Source organism: Ceraceosorus guamensis, assembly GCF_003144195.1.
Source record: "Ceraceosorus guamensis strain MCA 4658 unplaced genomic scaffold IE81scaffold_22, whole genome shotgun sequence".
NCBI lineage: Eukaryota > Fungi > Basidiomycota > Exobasidiomycetes > Ceraceosorales > Ceraceosoraceae > Ceraceosorus > Ceraceosorus guamensis.
This window is the reverse complement of record NW_020290017.1, coordinates 219,502-232,316: the sequence shown is the minus strand read 5'-3', so window position 1 is coordinate 232,316 and position 12,815 is coordinate 219,502. Positions and strand designations below refer to the sequence as shown.

Sequence of the window (12,815 nt, the reverse complement as noted above, 5' to 3'; positions counted from 1 at the left end):
GCTGATGTGTGGAGAGTTTGTGATGGAAGCCGAACATTCGTAATTCGTGATCCAGATTCACTCACGAGTCATGAGTCGTGAGTCAAAGTGACTCATGACTCAATCATGAATGCGATTGGTCCGCCATGACGCAATTCTGGGTGCGCGGCCCAGCCACGTGGCGCGCTTCACTCATGACTGCGCCTCTCACGACTCGGCCTGCATATATGCTATGCATCGCACAATACCTGCTGGACGGCAGCCTGATGAGTCTCTCACACTCACAATTCGGCTATTGATTGTTGCCATGCCGGCTACTCTCTTGCCAATCCCCGCTGACTATTACTTGTAACTGTATTCCCCACAACTCCAGATCGTCAGAGCCGCATTCGACATCTTGAGAGAAAGACTTCTCTATCGCTTTGAGAGAAGCGAGCGTCGCTCCCTCAACCACCTCAATACTCCTCCCTCAAAGCCCCAACCATGCTGATCACAATCTAGCTCATACGTTTCGTCGCCTCGACAAGATGCGACTATCCAAACCCATTGCTGCTGCGGCAGACGTATGGTTTCGAACGTCACTAGAGTTATATTGCCAAGCTGAGCTAGCCTCACTACTTTGGGAGCGCTTCGACCAGGCTGCCAAGCAGCATTTCATCGATGACGCCAATTTGAACGATTGTGAGCCTTCCGACGCCGAACCTGCATTCGCGCTGGTGGTGTTTCAGGCGAAGTTGGCAATCTCTGAGGACGTGACAACGCGAATGGGCGTTCTTGGCCCTCTCATGAACGACGAACAACATGTTGGAAGATCCCATCAAATTCGCTTCAATTCGGAGCTCGACTCAAGGAAGCGACTTATATACATGCATAGAATAGAGGCCTGTGCGCTCCTCGGACCGCTCAGCTGCCTAAAAGGGACCGTGTACTTGATACAAGACATAGCCAGCGAGATCTCCCGCCTCAGGAATAAGACAACAACTCGAGCCACGCTTTGGAAACCGGCGCTGGACCTCGCCCGAAGCAAAGTCACTGTCGGTGTCGGTTCATTGCGCTGCGCATCCGAAAGCAGAATCGCCTATGATCGTCTGGTCAAAATCCAGCATCTACAACTACAGCTTTTGGTAGCCAAGAACGAGTTACGCGAGGCAAGCAGAAAATTCGAAACCCAAAAGCCTAAGACGTGGCTGGAGAACCTTGTGCCCCGATGGAAGCCCTGGAGCTACAAGTGGACCAGAAACACCGATCTTGAGAAACGGGAGTACGACCACCCTCATCTCCAGCAGGCGGCCTTGCACGGGCCTGTCACTAGGCTCAACCCCTATTTGTGGCATCTCGTCCGGCGCGGGTCTACGCCAGCGGTCAGCAGGAGCTTGAGTCAAAGTCTAGGTCGATCGGGTGGCTCTCAGTCCTCTACCGGCAGCGCCATACTCGTCGGCCCCTCTCCCCTTTCCTCGCAGTTGAGCGAGTCGGGCAGCTTTCTCGCACCGACTGGCGTGAAACGCAAAGCGTCGGATCAACCTGATGCTCATCAAGTTGCCGGTCCTTCAGGGAATAGTGCGCCTAACAAGCACACTCGAACCGTGCAAAGCACAGGTCTTCCTCTGTCCTCGACGAATTACATGCTCTCTCTGCGCCTGGGACTCGCACCGGCTTCTTCGGATCACAGCACGAACGCACCGCAGACCAAGACGGCAGCAGAAGAGGTGGAAGTGACGACACGAGCTGGCGTCACTTCCACCTCTTCTGCTTCCGTCTTTAGTCCGAGGGAGATCGTCGCTACCACCGTTCCTGCTCCTGGCTCCAGTCCGAATGACGACGTTGCTTTCACCGATTCTGGTCCTGTTGTCAGTTCGAACATTGGTCACGCGACAGTATCACTGGGTCAGGAGCAGAAGCAGTGGAAGAGGCACGATTCTCAAGAAGAGTGATTGGCTCATTCAAGGCTGACGAAGGGGTTCGGGGTGTTGTGAGAAGGGATCAAATTCGCATCGAGCGGGGATCCGACTGAAGGAACTGGGAGAGACTTATATACATGCATACAATGGGGGCCGATGCGCTTACTCAGACCGTTTGGGTACCTCATGCAGAGAAGGGGACTGTGCGCTCAATACGGGACACCTTACACGAGCGCTATATCGCCGTCGAGAAGGAGATTGAGAGTGGTCTAGCATCGAGTAGCATTGTCGCTGCTGGCACGCGACATGCGCTTTATCTTAGCTTCATACAACGCTTGACTAGCGCCTTCTCTTCCTTCTTCACTACGATCATCATAGCAATCCATCATATTCCCAGCTGCTGCACTCGACTGACATATGTTGAGCGACGCTCAGTGATGGCGATCCCGACCGCGCCCCGATACGTAGGTCTTGTGTGTGTTGACGCTTGTTTGAGATGGCACAGCAAGGGCGAATGAGTCTTGATAGCCTCTCTCTTGAGAAGATCGAAAAGCACGCCGTAGAGAAGTGAAGCGGAGCGCTGTGCTCAGGTGACGCGGCGCATGAAAGTGATGGCCTGGCATGACCTTTTCCAGTCCCTTACTCTGCGCCTCCACATCCCGAATAAGCTGACCGTCACCACTATAGAAGAGGTGAAAGGAGATGGAGAGAGCCTTCAGTTCAGAATTGTGAATGAGCGTTGCTAGTGAGGACCGTCGGCAAAGGTGGTCGTCAGACGAGCAGGAAGAGGCAGCTTCAGGCACTTGCTTGCTACTCACATCGAGCTTGAGCTGAACCCGTGCAAAATGGCGTGACCAGACTCCCCTCTTCTCAATCCAAGGTCGTCACTGCCAATTGGAAGCGTCGATGTGCAGTGCAACACAACATGTGCTCACCACAAGAGCCGCTTCGCTTGACAGCGGGGCTCTGACGAAGGAAAAAAAAAAAATGGGGGAATGAGTGGCAAAACTAATGTTGGAGGCTTCCCTGTCCTCGCGCCAACGATTGAACCTTGGCCCACCCGAAGGGACTAAGACGACCAATGAACCGCTCGAGATCAGCCTTGGATCCTCATAGTTTCGCAGCTGCTTCTCCTTGCCGGAATCGAACCGACAACCTGTAACCACTTAGGGAGAAGCGACTGCCACTAGCGCACATGCGCTAACAACTAGACCATAGGAGTAGTGATGCAAAGAGGGCATACATGGGTATATATGCACCTATTTTCTGGCGATTTTAGCGTCCGCGTGAGCGTGTTGGATGCAAGGAGATGTTGGAGGCATTGCAGGCGTAGTTCCCACTTGGATGCGCATCCAGAGATGATTCCAACTCCGACAATCATTGCAGGTGCTCGGAGTCGTGTACATCTCCGACGAGACGCGTAGAGTCTAGCTCGTTTGCTGCTTCGCTGTCTCCCCGGCTCAATTGGCTCGATGATGCCGGCATTTCACTTGTGTCGAGTTGTCAAATGGACGAATGAAGTGACCTCGGGGCTTTGACATCGGAGGGATGATGGTCAGTGATCCGTTCATATTCACCCTCACGATTCGTTGATGACGAGGAGGACCGCCGGTGGTCAGGCGCAGGCGAGGCACAACGTGAATATGACGCGGCGCGGGCGCTGCGCTTTCGGGTCACGTGAAGCGCCTCGCGCCTTAATGGCAATTTGGATTTGTGAGTCACGATTCTGAATTCAATCACCTATATCTTGTATGTCTTCTGAAGCGTCTAGCCGTGCCTCGTCTGAAGTCGTGAGTCAAGAGTATGAAAAGACCGGCGCTGGGTAAAGACTACAATGTGAGTTCAAATTGTAGATCGTAAGTCAATTGGTTGTAAATTAATGATTGATTCATAATTCATGACTTGAATGCTGATGTTCTTGATTTGATCGAGACGTTGAATGAAAATTCAAAATTGACGATTGGATCGCAAAATCACGTTTTTATTTCGTCGAAAGTGCAAAAGCATGTGATCACGACTTTCGATCGCATGATGAGCTTTCTCGCGTGAAGAAGCCTACGGCAGCCACACAAGATTCTTGATTCGAGACTTTTACAATCCTGCACATTCCCGACTCCGAGCCAAATGACCCAAGATGTAATGAGAAGCGTGCTGACTCGACGCTCATTCCAATCACGAACTCTTGTGCATTGCCAGCTCCACTGAGAAGACTCACACACGCCTCTATTTCGCGCGCTGTCTCCAACTACTGCCGCGCTGGCGTGCCACCACCAGCGGCGGGGCATCGTGCATGACCATGCAACTCTCAACGGACTCGACGCTAACGGGCGCTTCTCACGATCGCAACTCAGCACTCAGCACTCAGAACCAATCACGATGCTGACTGCTGCTGCTCTACTGGGCCCTCGCATCGCATGACCAACGCTCTGGATGGGTGTGGAAAGGCGTGCGCCGCGTGCAAGGCCTGGTAGCGCATCTCCGCTAGCCCTCACCCGCGCCTTGGGACACCATCATCCGCGACTGTCGACACCATCATCAGCTCGCTCGTTCCTCTGCAACACATCCTCAGCTCGCTCTCGCTTGTTCAACACATCTTCAGCTTCCCTCGAGATCTACAGATCACATCACACGCCTTCGACTCGCGTTCAACGAGTAGTCTGTCAGCAGCTCCGTGCCCGACGGCTCCTACTTCAACGAGAGCTACAGATCACATCACGCCGCTTCGACTCGCGTTCAACGAGTAGTCTGTCAGCAGCTCCGTGCCCGACGGCTCCTACTTCAGCGGCTCGATCCAGTCGCGCACTCAAAGATGGCACGCAAGCATCACAAACTGGAAAGCGCCAATGACGGCAGCTCGACAAAGCAACACCACAGAGGCGCCCACAAGGCCTACCAAAACCTGCTGGGGCTGGCTCAAGCAAAAGCCTGCGCAGATGCTAAGCAAACACTCGACCACGAGCTGGAAGTCGGTCGCGCAGAGCTGAACCTCAAGCTTAAAGGAGAATCTGAGACCGTTCGCGCAGAGCTGAACCTCAAGCTTAAAGGAGAATCTGAGACCGTTCGCGCAGAGCTGAAGCACAAGCTTGAAGGGGAAATGGAGACCGCTCGCGCAGAGGAGGAGCGCAAGCTTGAGAGGGAAATGGAGACCGTTCGCGCAGAGAAGGAGCGCAAGCTTGAGAGGGAAATGGAGACCGTTCGCGCAGAGCAGAACCGCAAGCTTGAGGAAGAATTCCAGATGGGTCGCGCACAGAACAAAGCGCGTTTGGACAAGCAACTTGAATCATCATCAGCTGCACAGGCCCTACGAATCACTACAGCCCAAAGGGAAGCAGAGAGGCGCATGGACCACGAGCTCATGGTGGGTCGCGCAAGCATTCAAGAGCGCCTGAAAGTAGAGGCGCAACAAGCATTGGATCAAGAGTTCCAGAGGCGTTTGCCTGAGGTGGAGGAGTCGCTGTTTCAGACTCTGGGGGACCTTGTGAGGAAGTTTCGATCGGCGCAAACTGAGCTAGATGGTATCAAAACTCAGATCGAGCAGTCCATGGAGGGAGCGAGTCGCGTCATCATTGACACCGACATGGCGCCGGCAACGGCGGATCGAGAAGACAATGCCCATCGAGAAGACAATGCCGATGCTCAGTCGGAGGTGTCTGAGCCACCGCCCCAGGAGGCAGCAGAGCTTGGATCGGTCTGCAGTGACGGAGGGATCAAGTCTCCAGCCTTCTTTCCTCCCACTCCCCCAGGGTTCTGGGAGAATATTGAGAAACTCACCAAGGAAGCCAAGACAAGCAAGCTCTTTCATGAACCGTTCAGAGGGGATCTCCGTGCTGGTGAGCAGCTGCCCAGCTCATCGAAGATCAATCTGGACGAGGTGGACCGCGCCCTTGAAAGCATCCGTGACGAGCAGCTGAAAGACGCCAGCAAGAAGACGTCTTGAGGGAGCTTTCGGAATGTCTTCTCGCCATCTCGCTCGTTCGTCTCGCTCTGACCGCTTCTCGTCCCATCGCTGGACGTCTTCTTCTAAGACTCCGCGCCTCCCCGCGCCTCGTTCGTCTCGCTCTTGATTTGACACACCGAGACAGCTGAGCCCTTCAGTGAACGTACGCGGCTGTCAACATTTGCTGAGCTGTGCCGAATCGTGAATTGGATTGTGAATGGCCATACAGACAGTCACGACAGTCTTCATCGTGATGCCTCTCTTCTCTACTGTCCCGTGCACGCCTTCCATGGACGCGCGTCAACATTCATACAAGATATGTACATCCTACATCGGGGTGCATACCCTCTCTCCTCAATACATCGATCTCTCCGCGCCTGATACGATACCTACGCGTTCCGTGCGAGAAAGGACTCGAAAGTGAGGAATAGACGCTGAATTGGTCGCTTGGCACAGACAGCAGCAGTCATAGACTGACGACTCGCACGTCCGCGTGGATGCGTGTGTGCATGCATGGGTATGCCTGCGCGTCCATGTCCGTGCGCACTCATGCAAACGCACGTCTGCCTCGGAGACGACGCTGGGCTTTCTGCTTAGCTCTTCCACTCCACCAGCGACATTTGAGTAAGCATACTACTGTTGACTCATCTGGGGCCTCAGAGCGCAACTCGGAACGGTCTTCAGGTGAGCGTTGTGTGAGCGTTGTGCGCTGCTTCGAGCTGCCGGGCCCGACCTTGGATTGCTCACTGATTTGCGTCTTGGAGTGCCCTCGCAGACACCCCAACAGTCCTACCAACCCACTCAAAGCATATCAGCTCAAACAAGACAGCGCGGGCACATCAATTCAGCTGGCCCTCATCCGTGACTTCAAACTCCATCATCAGCTTAGCTCGACAGCTCATTGACATCGTCGCATTGGAGAGCCCACGCCCAAGTCAGCTTCAGCAGTAGAGGCTAGGTGGTGGAGTAGCTTGAGACAGGACGAAAGGAGGCAGTCGGTCCCGCGGTGAGCAACAGTGAGCATCGACGCTCGTTTTGCAACATGTATACGAAGCGAATCACCCTGCTGAGTCCTGTCTTTGATACTGCTGCCGTCAGGGAGCTGTTCCTGCAAACGCCAAGATGGACACGCAGGTTACCACACGCGACGGACACCAAAGCAGGCGCGCGAAGCGCAAGCAGCGTGAAGCATCAGCCACGACACTAGATGCCAGAAGCGAAGCGGACATTACTTCTGTCATCGAGACTCACGGCTCTGAAATCACTCCGAATCAGAGGAATGGCCTAGCAATGGCCTACGCGGCGGCTTACGCAGCCATCCAGAGGGCAGCAGCTCGCCGTGGACACGACGAAAGCCAGGAAAGAGAGGAGCAGCTGCGGCTTCGCGAAGAGGCTGTTAGACACACCGAGGCATCTCAGCGCCAGCAGCAAGAAGCCCTCGCTGCCCGAGAGAACATCCTAAGGATTGGCGAAGAGGCTGTTAGACACACCGAGGCATCTCAGCGCCAGCAGCGAGAAGCCCTTGCTACCCGAGAGAACGCCTTAACGATGCGCGAACAAGAATATGAAGCAAGGCTCTCAACCCTTGAAGACCAGCGTCGTGGCCGGGACGACAGCCTGCGTGAGCGTCAGACGGGACTGGACCGGCGTGAAGATGATCTCAACTTCCACGCTTCAGCCCGCGACGCAAATTTGGCGGAGCGAGATAGGGTGGTCACGGAAAGGGAGCAGGCGATCCGAGACCGCCAGCTCAACGTTGATCAGCGCGAGTTTGCAGTGCGCCAGAGCGAGCGCCGCTCGGCGACTCATCGTGAGGAAGTCGAACGCCGCGAAGCCTCGGTTCAGCATCGTGAGGACGAGGTTGCTCAACGCGAGGCGATTCAAGGTCAGGTCCAACGAGCACAGCAGAAACAGAGTCGCGATCTCGCCCGACAAGAGAGCTTTTTGACGGAGCGCGAGAATGATCACAGGCGAGAGAAGGCTCATGAGCAAAGAATTCACGAGCAAAAGCTGCGCGAGGCTCAGACGCGTGAAGCGAGACTTCTTCGCATTCTTCGCTCCAACAACGCAGAGAGCGTGGGCTCCGTGCTCGACAGCATGCAGCTGTAAGCTCTTGCCATCAAGCGGATTCAGGTAGATCTCATCCGCCGTAGTGTACCTGTTCACCTCCTTATCGAGTGTATGAAGTCGCCGCGCATCGACAGCTTTCACCGGCGCTCTATCAGTACTTTCCGCTACCCAAATGTATAGTACTTTCTAACCCTTCCCCTAGCAGTTCGCGGCACTGCAATATCAAGCATTTCTAGTGATTAAGCCACGGTGGCTTTGCAAGAGGTCCATCGTGTTCTTGTAGTCCAATTGCGTACTCGTGAGTCGAGACTCTCAATGAACATCGACTGAGCGTATGCGAGCTTGCTCGGACGAGTCGTTGCAGTGGCGGACACCCCGAAATTGCGGGACAAGGGTGTACTCCGGTGTGCGCTAGGTAAGTTCTTGCGGCGGCCAAAGAATGATAACCGGCAGGCAGCTAAAGTGATGGGTGTGAGTCTTCGGACAGAAGGTACATCGGAAACCGACGGGCTGGGCTATCGGCCACCGCGCGGGTCCGCGAACGCTCCACATCATCTGTTCCTGCTGGTGCATGCAGCGGCACCGCGTGTTGCCGCCGCGGGGTGATTGTGGCGGCCGGGCAAACAATCACAATAATCGCGTGAATTGAATCACAATCTGAATGTGGATTGGATACAGCTGCATGATAGCGCGCGCAGCCCCGCCCATGCACAGCTGATGCGAGCTAGGCACGCGCGTCTTCTAATTTTCCGTCTGTGCACGTGCAATTTGAGTTCAGGAACTCACGTGATCCTGCAGCGCGATTTTTCACCGTCGAGTTGGTCGAGTTGCAGCACAGTCAGAGTCAAGAGTCACGAGTCATGATCGAGTGCAGCATGGGTGAGATGTGTGATGGAGCTCCCTCACAACCACTAGAGTCGTCTCAGCATATCAACAATTAGAATGATGCTGTAAATCGGGTGCACCCACCCCGTTTGGCAGGGACACTCTCGTTGTGGACCTCCTTCAGGGCTTTTCCCAAGCCTTTCCTTTTGCAACCAGAAGCTCTGTACATCCGCAGGCCAAGCTTCAGCATGGACGCATACACACGCGGGAATTGCCACCGAAAGTCCTTTGAACTTCCGACATAGATGGCAAAACACATATGGGACACTCGCACAGCATTCAGAGCGCAATGAGCAGCTCATACCGCCCCCGACGGCTCCACATTCCGCACGCCATCCTACGCTGCCATCGCAGGCTGCGAATCTCAGGCGCGCGCGAGAAGAGGGGCAAGCAGGCGATGGACAAGGCAAGGAGGGGGACCATCCTTCTTGAGGGCTGACACGCAGTAATTCCATATCGCCGCCGGCTTTCAAGAAGCACGTGCAGGGAGGCACAAGCATCGAAAAAGTTAGCATTACGGGCGCGCGGACTTGCGCTTAAGGTGTGCTTTGGCCGCGGTCAAGGACTTCTAGCTTGCCCCGAGGTCTGGGCGCAGGCGTCGGCCGTGAAGTCGTCGGCTCTCCGAGAACGTTCATATCGCTGGCCTGAGAATACCGTATAACAGGTGAGCGCGAGGGCTACGCCTTGGGTTAGTGCATTCATGGGCCTCTTGTGAAAGAGAGAACCACCTCGGCGCTGTCACGACGAGGCTCGCTGCTGCGAGCAGACCAACTACTTCGGCAGTGAACCAGGGATTCATAGCTTCGTCGAAGGTCGCTTCACGGGCTGCACTCTTCTGGGTCGACACTCGGGCATACGAAATGGAGGCCTGGTCTTTCGGAGCGCAGATAACATCTCTTTCTTTCAAGCTTTGCCATCTCAAAAAGGATTGGAAGGCACGCTCGCTACACCACGCTTGCTCCAATATGAACGCGCCTACGAGCTACGAGCTTTTGCTCAGTGTGCGTCAACAGCAGCTAAGCTGAACGCTGACGCGTGCGAGCCAAGCGAGCGATGCGCCTGCCTTGGGACCCTAGAAAAGAAACACGCGTTGCGCGACCAACAGCACCGTCGTGAGGCGAGCAAGCGCATCATACAGCCTCGGACACAACTTGTGAGTCTGATTGGGAGGAGCGTCAGAAGGCCCAGGAAGCGGGCGAGGCTGACTAACGCCAAATCCTCGGCTCCGGTTAGGGCCTTCACCGACCTCTTCCGACTTTCACGTCCCTCCAACCATTGCCCCAATGCCTGCGCCTTGCGCAGCCCACTTCCTTGAGCAAGCATCTGTCTAGACGGCCCAATTGAAGGCGAGGAAAGGTCTTGTGAAGGGAATGGCCTGCCTTTGGCAGCTCGAGGGTCGACGATGCTCAGGCAAGAGCACGACGCTCGTCTCTCGGCAGGCGATGTTGGAATCGCTCGAGAGCTACATTATCGCTTGTACATACCGTAGGTTCAAATGAATCTGGAAGGGGAGAGCACACACGGCGTCCTCACTCGCCCTGTGTGGGACTTTGATTATCGAAGAGTCCTTAATACGAGGCTGTGGAGCAAGCAGCTCAAGCCTCCGATCACTGGATCACGAACGAAGGAGGCATCTTCACTAGCAAGGTCTTTGCATCCATGGCGACAGGACCTGTGCAATCGTAGGGACACGCGACTGAGATGAGAGGAAGAAGCGGTCGACCAAGAAAATTGATCAGGTCCTTCGGAACAGGCGGAGCGAGGAGGCAGTGCCTTGGATGCGAATTAGGATTTTTCATGCTCTTGACCCGACACGGAGGACTCCATCTCACCTAGTGCGCACGCTTCTCGCCTGAATCGCGCGCACGAGCTGATCAACGCTGACGATTTTCATCGCTCTATGCCGATCGGGATTTCATTCTCTTCCTGACACTATCACGATGATCTGTCGGACTATCCATGGCCCCGTCATTCGAAATGCTCGCGGCTCACGTCACATTCTTCCCAGAACCAGTGCACGCCTGGCCCAGCTCATCGTACTTCATCTTGACGCCCTTCCTGCCCCTTGACAGCCTCCACGTCCTGGCCGAGCTACTGAGTAGCATGGCGATGTGAAGAAAATCGCAGATACAGCATCGGCTCAGAAACGCTGATGTGGCTCGCAAAGCTCTTTCACCAAAAAAGCCTTCAGAGCCATACCGAATGCATGGAGAACGCCACGTAGATGCTCGAAAGAGAATGAGCGCTCGTCTGCGTCTTGCGAGCACACTCGAGATGGATAAGACGAGAAAAGAAAGCAGGAAGGTCTGTACCGGAAAGAGTCACGGGCAAGCGAGCGGTCAGCCCTCACATGGGAGAGGCTTTTCGAAACACAGGCGTTCGGTGTGTCAAGCGGACAGGGGAAGAGAGATCGCCAGGCTACCGCGCTGGCACACTGTCGTAGGACATTGTAATGTCCTCTGTCAGCAGCGACTTGCCAGGTCCGTCATCTTATAGAACTAGTCTCAGCTTGCGACATCCGGCTGTCGTGGAAAGGTCACCAGTCGGGGCGGGATGCCAGTCTCTTCAGCCATTACATCGCCGCTTGACCTGCTCCCTCCGCGGAACTCGGACACGAGATCGATGCCACCAAAGACACTCAGATGGCCTGTTCCCACGACCAACCACACTCTCTTCCCTCGGCAGCATCACACAAGCGCTTCCGCTGCAGCCTCATGACTCACCACTATGGCCGTTTCTCTCCTCAGACTGCGAGCGCAGAAAGCGTGACTCCACCGTCGTATGATGGAAGATCGCGGAAAGTCTCGGGCGCGCTCGAGTGCTACACTTGCCGAGCTTTGAGTGTCGCCAACAGCGCCTTCTTTCCAATCGAGACTGCCGGTGCAATCAGCAGAATACGGACACATCTGGCGATTTCGATTTCTTATCGCCGAGGTTCGCCCATTGCGCACTCGATCGTCATAATCGACGTGTCTTCCTCATGCTGGTTCCGACGTCTACACCGCCTACGCAGCCGAATGGGCTCCACCCCCGGCTCACTATAACACACTGCCCCCACTTTGCAGTGAGGGCTGTCTTGAGGCAGCCGCTTTTGCGCCCGGCCAATATTTAGACGCGTCCTATGCGGCACCTCGCAACTACCGAGCGCGTTAAGAGCGAGCCCTGACAGCAGGTCGCGCCACTCAAGGTCTTTGCGAGGCATGGACTCGCACAAAAGGACGTCTGCGACCGGGTCCGACCCACGAGAAATCCAGTTCGAGTCGCCATTTGTTGCGCCATGAGCGGTAGCCAGGTGAGTTGAGCACTGGATTGCGCGCCGCATTCAGGTAGCCCTAAACGGTCGCGCGGCTAGCATCGGCCAGCTGATGCAAACGATTTCTGGCGCGCTCAGCGCGCTCTCAACCGATGCTCAAGGAGCAGCATGAGCCGTGCGGGCCAGATTGTGTCCCTGCATCATAGCTACGTGAGACAACCAGAATGGCCTTCAAAATTCATATCGGATTGACGCAAAGCGACCTCCAACGAGCGGCTTTTCTACGACCTCACGGGTCCACTCGAGCTAGTGATGTGGGGCACTCTCTCATCAAGTTCGATAGAGCTTGGCACACAGAACTGCCATATAGCGCCTCCTAAGATGCTGTCCTCGAGAGACAGCGGGTCTCTACGAAACGAGACGGTATTTCCCGAGCGTTCCAATGTGAAGGGCTCCCCATGCAAGCACCTGCACAACGCGACTCGGGCACGCGCGCGCGGAAGATTGTAGCTTAAGAGGTGCGTCCTCACGAGATTTCTTTCACCGCGCCGGGATGGCGAAGTTGGCGAGCGCGTGAGCGCTTACTCAAATCTGGTTTGAGAACCAGAACGTCGTGGGTTCGAATCCCTCGACGGCAACAATCTTCACTGCATATCGATCTTGAAGTATGCCTGCGGGCAACACTCGAGTCCGGGCTCTGCAACTGAAGATGCCACCCTTGATCAGAGACCACCTCGAACCCGATGGGTCGTCAAAAGCCAGGCCTCCGGGCCCGAGCTTGACACCTGCCGGA

The 12,815-nt window shown here is 55.3% G+C and overlaps 3 protein-coding genes across 3 annotated transcripts; 2 read left to right on the top strand and 1 right to left on the bottom strand.

The window, feature by feature from the left end:
- Nucleotides 1-506: 506 nt before the first annotated feature.
- Nucleotides 507-1,910, top strand: IE81DRAFT_346806 (hypothetical protein; the record flags this gene model as incomplete). Its single annotated transcript, XM_025516076.1, has 1 exon — nt 507-1,910. The coding sequence occupies one exon, from the start codon at nt 507-509 to the stop codon at nt 1,908-1,910; it is 1,404 nt and encodes a 467-aa protein (XP_025370371.1).
- Nucleotides 1,911-4,686: 2,776 nt separating this feature from the next.
- On the top strand, nt 4,687-5,814 carry IE81DRAFT_346805 (hypothetical protein; the record flags this gene model as incomplete). The annotated part of the gene is made up of 1 exon (XM_025516075.1): nt 4,687-5,814. The coding sequence occupies one exon, from the start codon at nt 4,687-4,689 to the stop codon at nt 5,812-5,814; it is 1,128 nt and encodes a 375-aa protein (XP_025370370.1).
- Nucleotides 5,815-9,765: 3,951 nt separating this feature from the next.
- IE81DRAFT_329695 (hypothetical protein) lies at nt 9,766-10,874 on the bottom strand (the record flags this gene model as incomplete). The annotated part of the gene is made up of 6 exons (XM_025515160.1): nt 9,766-9,841; nt 10,016-10,231; nt 10,254-10,348; nt 10,393-10,441; nt 10,602-10,667; nt 10,762-10,874. The coding sequence occupies 6 exons, from the start codon at nt 10,872-10,874 to the stop codon at nt 9,766-9,768; spliced, it is 615 nt and encodes a 204-aa protein (XP_025370369.1).
- Between the last annotated feature and the right edge of the window lie 1,941 nt (nt 10,875-12,815).